This window comes from Trypanosoma grayi (assembly GCF_000691245.1).
Source record: "Trypanosoma grayi strain ANR4 Tgr_2055_V1, whole genome shotgun sequence".
Classification (NCBI taxonomy): Eukaryota; Euglenozoa; class Kinetoplastea; order Trypanosomatida; family Trypanosomatidae; genus Trypanosoma; species Trypanosoma grayi.
This window is the reverse complement of record NW_008827673.1, coordinates 1-1,346: the sequence shown is the minus strand read 5'-3', so window position 1 is coordinate 1,346 and position 1,346 is coordinate 1. Positions and strand designations below refer to the sequence as shown.

The following is a 1,346-nucleotide window of genomic DNA, read 5'->3' as shown; positions in this document are numbered from 1 at the left end:
CCTCGCGCTGCCGCTCCACCGCAATGCGCAGCTCATCGCGCAGCTGCTCGTGCGCCACCGCGAGGTCGTTGTGACCGCACGACCCTGCAAGCTGCTGCTGGTGTACCGTGACGGTGTCGTTGTGCCGCTCGCTGGCACGCCGCACCTCCGCGGCAATCCTCGACTGCAGTAGCTGGAGCTCCGCCGCAAGCTGTTTCTCCTGCCGCGCAATAGCTGTAGACTGCTGCGCCTCGAGGCGGCGCACATGCGACGCCACCGTTTCGTTCTGCTGCTCCGCAAGGCTGTCGAGCTCTGCCTGCTGCCGCTGCACGGTGTTCACACAGCTGTGCACGCGGGTGCCGAGGCGCTGCTGCTGGTCCATCAGCTTCTCAATCTCCACCACGCAGCGAACAAGGTCCTGCCGCAGCACATCAATGTCCACACGGAGACTGCGGACATCCAACGTGCCTGACGCCACTGACGAAGACGACGGAGGCTGCGGCTGCGTTGAGGGAAGAGTAGAATTACAAACATCAGCAGTGGCATCTGTAGACGGGGAGAGACCGCCTGCTGACTGTCCACTGGAACGCTGTTGCTGTTTCTGTTCGCGGAGCAGCTGTCTGAAGCGTGCCTCGACGATGCCCGTGATGCGTTCCTCAATCCCATCCAATCTAACCGTCGCAATACTTTGCAACGCCTCTTGTTTGTGCTCAAGGTGTGCGATGCGCCTCTGAAGCTGGGTGACAATATCGCTATCAACACTGCTGTTAGTAGGGGCCTTCGCCTGCTCCGTGTGGATGTGTCCCACTGTCTCGCCGAACAGCCGCGTGTCCTTTTTCTGCCGTGCGTCACTTTCCTCCGCCTCCAACGTCTGCCGCGGTGTCTCTACGCCGTGTGCCTCCCGCTCCTGCTGCTGCTGCTGCTGCTCGGTGCTGTGCACGCGGCCGTCTAACCGTGAGTGTAGCGCCGCCACCACCTCCTCTAGGGCGTTGTGGCGCACCTCCTGCAGGCGCAACTTCTCCCTCTGCGCCGTCGCCGCCGCCGCCGCCTCCGACGCGATGCGCACCACCTCGTCAATGTGCCGCGGCGTGACACCGTTGCCGTTGCTGGTGCCCCCGCTGCTGACAACGCGCTGGATCTGGTCGATGCGCTCCAGCAGTGCGGTGCGTGTGTCGTCGACCTCCTCCATCGCCACCATGACGGCGCGCTCCATCGCCGCCGCACGCCGCTCCACCGACGCGACACGCTCCTCCAACATTTGCCCCTCCCCCCCAGCAGCACGAGCGGGTGGTGGGTCTGCTGCTGCTCCGCAACGCTGGCGCTGACAGGGCAGAAGCACGCCGGCCAAACGAAAAAAAAAAAAAAAA

At 63.7% G+C, this 1,346-nt stretch overlaps 1 protein-coding gene across 1 annotated transcript; it reads left to right on the top strand.

Moving 5' to 3' along the window:
- Positions 1–244: 244 nt before the first annotated feature.
- On the top strand, positions 245–451 carry DQ04_20551000 (hypothetical protein; the record flags this gene model as incomplete). The annotated part of the gene is made up of 1 exon (XM_009317940.1): positions 245–451. One exon carries the CDS (start codon positions 245–247, stop codon positions 449–451), a length of 207 nt encoding a protein of 68 aa, XP_009316215.1.
- Between the last annotated feature and the right edge of the window lie 895 nt (positions 452–1,346).